We start from the raw sequence: 3,574 nt of genomic DNA, 5'->3' as shown, positions 1-3,574 counted from the left end.
ATGTCTAAATCTGAGTGTCAAAGTTTTATTAAATTTAAAACAACAAGGGAATAAACACCGAGCAGCAGAAACGACTCTACTTCCTTCCACCGCAAATCAATTACCATGCTTTGTCCATTTTTGTGAATTTAACCCAACACACCAACCTGCTAGTCCATATGACATATACAACATTCCTAAACTAAATCCAACTGTGAGTATGAGTTAAATGGCCGTACTTGTTTTTCCCCCCCAATTAAAATGTGTTTTTACGACTTAAATGAGGCTTAAAGACTCCTTTAGGAAAGCTGCTTTCCAGTAGGAGTCACTCTCGCCATTCAACATTACCGAAACACACACGGTGCGGAGAGCCGCGCTCAGACAAGCTTCTCTTCACGAAAACACAATCTCGTCAACGCTTCCCACATTCATGAGTGGAAACCAGAGATGGATCCTCTTTCCCACCTGCGACAGCGGGCAACGTGCACGGGTGAATTAATCCGGGGGAGCTGAACAACGAAGCCTGTGTGTAGCGATCAGCCCCGGCACGCTCCCCTTCCACTCTGCAAATCAAACAAACATCCGCTTTCCCAGCATTATGTGCCGACCTGTCGTTCAGCACCCTATCGTTCGCCGGCGCTCATAACGCAGCAGCCGCTGTGTAAGTGCGCTCCGGCGTGCGGTGGAGCTGGAGAAGGTTACAGCGTCCTCCAACCCTCTCCTATGGCCCCATCTCCTGGACACAGGGCTATAAAACACCGCGCCACGCCGGCTCGCGTTTACGGCGCCACACTATTAACATTCATGGTGTCTCTGTGGACCTGTGGAAACACTGAAGATAAGGACGCTGAGTTAGCGTTGCAGGGAGACACAAGAGGGGAAGGAGAGACGGAGAGAGTCAGAGCAACCGAAGTCAAAGAGCGAGAGACAGATAAGGACCACAAGAACGGTTTAAATGCCTCAAATGTAATGCCTGTACTGTATGGAACACAGAGTCTACTCATCATGTCTCTGGCCATTCTTCCTTTAACCTTCTAGTTGTGGCCCTTGTGGGGGCAATGAAGCTCTCTGCTGCTCGCTGTTAATCGCCCTGTCATGCCAAACCTGGTACATGCTAAATACTTAGAGTTAGCGACAACAGCTACGCTGCCGCCTGCATACCTCAGCAAAACACGCACGCACGCACGCAGTCACAGAATTACAGATGCATCCCAATGAGAAAAAGCACACACACACACACACTTTAAGAGTGTGTGTGTGTGTGTGTGTGTGTGTGTGTGTGTGTGCGTTTTGCTGAGGTATGCAGGCGGCAGCGTAGCTGTTGTCGCTAACTCTCTGTATTCACAGGTCTGGATGACACACACACACACACACACACACACACACACACACACACACACACACACTTAGTGTACAGTATACACAAAGGGAATAACACCGTCTCAGGCATGTTGTCCAGAAATAGCTTTGCCCCATATACATATAAAGTCTAATGTATTTACATAGCGCTGACTGGAAGAACAGTGCACAGCGTCTGGGGGAATGTGGGGCGTGTTATGCTGAATAGGCTAAATGGTTAATGTCCCCATGGTATCATCTAAACGATCGGATTTTGGTGACCACCGGGGGACACAGTTCCACGGCCCTAAAAGAAACAGCACATCAAACACATTTCTCATACAGGGGGCCGTGTTTGAATCACTGCCCATTTATCCTCCTGCCTTTGATTTGAGAAATTGCCAACGGAGCGTCCATAACCAGAGAAGCGTGTGCTGAGCACCTTATGCCTTTGCCAAAAATAAGGGTTTTAGTAAGCCTTGCTGGATTACCATTATTTTGAATTGTTACGTATGTTACCGAGAAAAGCAATATAAATTATTCTTTTTCTCATCGTGTATTTCCATGATCTGGAAATTCTGGAATGATGGAATGGAGCAAAACATCATCTAAATATTTATTAGGGTTTGCGTATTAATGCTAAAATGTTTTTGCATTAATACGTCTATTGCATCTATTGAGTGCGTCTGAATTCGTGGAGAGTTATAAAACCGAGTGTTTTCTTGTTGTCTATGTGTTGATTGCGTGGAGTGTGTATATGAATGTGTGCACCCTGCTGGGTTCTGTGTGTGTGTGTGTGTGTGTGTGTGTGTGTCTGTGTGTGGAGGCACAAAAGCCTTTTTTGTTTGTGTGTTTTCCTGTGTGTGTGTCGACGTGTGAGGCCCACTCACTGTGTTGAAGTTGTGGAAGAGCCCCAAGCTGTGCGGAGGGGGGGCGGTCTCCATGGGGAACGGCAGGAAGGGCTTCATGTCCAGGTGCGGCTGGATCATCGTCGGGGTCCGCAGGAACGTCGGCACCGCCGCCCCGGCCCGGTTTATTCCTCCTGCATCCGCAAACACAAAGAGAACAAGAGAGAGAGCGTCACGATTACGATAAATTCACGCCCGGTAATAATTCTCAACTCGTGTATGTAAACAGAGCTTGGCTCGTTCGTCCATCAAATCCGAGGCGGAAGATTATCACAACAAATATGACGACGACGTCGTCTTTCTCTGCCCTCAGCCTTGTCATCTCCCGTGTTTATGTTTGGCATTCCTGCGGTGTTGGGGAAGATATTTCAGCGGCATAAACATATAAACTTAATTAGAGTGTAAATAAAGCCCACAGAGCCAGACAGAGACGGAGAGACAGTCAAAGCAAACTCTGTTAGAACAGATAACGCAATCATCCCCATTAAATTCCTGAACAACTGTGAGCCAGACAAAAATTATTTCCCCTTAATGAGAGCAGGCGGCCTAGAAGAGCCAGCACGGGATAGGTTTTTGGGGGTTTTTTTTTGGGGGGAGGAGGGGTTGTCAAAGACGTCGTGCGGACGTACGTTCTGACACGGCCGACAACTTGACGAGCCTGGAGTGTCAAAGTGGAGTAACGCTGCTATGCGGGGAAAAAAAGAAAAGAAAAATAAATCCCTGTGATAATAACAGTTCAGCGGGGCCGGCGTATGGAAGCTCATACCCTTTCTCAGAGTTTTTAAACCAAAACATTGTTGAAGCAAAACATTCCAATCAAATTAAGCAAAATATTGGTGTAGCAGCAGCTAAACACGGCGCAGAGACTTTCCGGGATCTCTTCCCCTCTTTTACACGACGCGTCCATCCTCTGTACAGAGGAATACAGAGGATTTCGAATGGCGCTCGAAAAACGATAACGTCAGTGACGGTACTTGTGGCGGCTTCGGAGCACCAGAGGGCGGATATTTCAATCAGGCGGCTGGGGCATGGCGCCCGAAATCTGCGTCGCGATTAGATCGGGTAGTTACCGATCATAATGGGAGCCGGTGCCATGGTGGTACCGGGTTTCGGTACCCCAACCCAGCGGAACGTTGAAATCATCCCACGCGTGATCATCTTTTGACGTGTGCACGGAGAGGAGGGGGGTATTCACAGACGGGTCGCTTGTCCAAGAGACGGAGAGGAAGAGGGAGAGGGATAGAGAGAATCAATGCGCTAGAATCAGCTCTACAATGAAATGAGATTTTACCCATTGTGATGTTGACATTTTGGTCGTTTAAAAAAAAAAAAAACAACCTTTAAAACAC

General features: G+C 47.6%; 1 protein-coding gene across 1 annotated transcript in view; it reads right to left on the bottom strand.

Moving 5' to 3' along the window:
* The window catches only part of znf385a (zinc finger protein 385A), a gene marked incomplete at both ends in the record, with an annotated part of 43,484 nt that extends 40,164 nt beyond the window's left edge, over positions 1 to 3,320 (bottom strand). The window contains 2 exons of the mRNA XM_080015198.1: positions 2,208 to 2,359; positions 3,296 to 3,320. Coding sequence (XP_079871324.1) covers positions 2,208 to 2,359; positions 3,296 to 3,320 — 177 coding nt within the window. The remainder of the gene's footprint in view (positions 1 to 2,207; positions 2,360 to 3,295) is intronic.
* Positions 3,321 to 3,574: the final 254 nt, after the last annotated feature.

Source organism: Zeus faber, assembly GCF_960531495.2.
Source record: "Zeus faber genome assembly, chromosome: 15".
Classification (NCBI taxonomy): Eukaryota; Metazoa; Chordata; class Actinopteri; order Zeiformes; family Zeidae; genus Zeus; species Zeus faber.
Note: the sequence above shows the minus strand (reverse complement) of the source record. Positions and strands in the feature narration are given on the sequence as shown.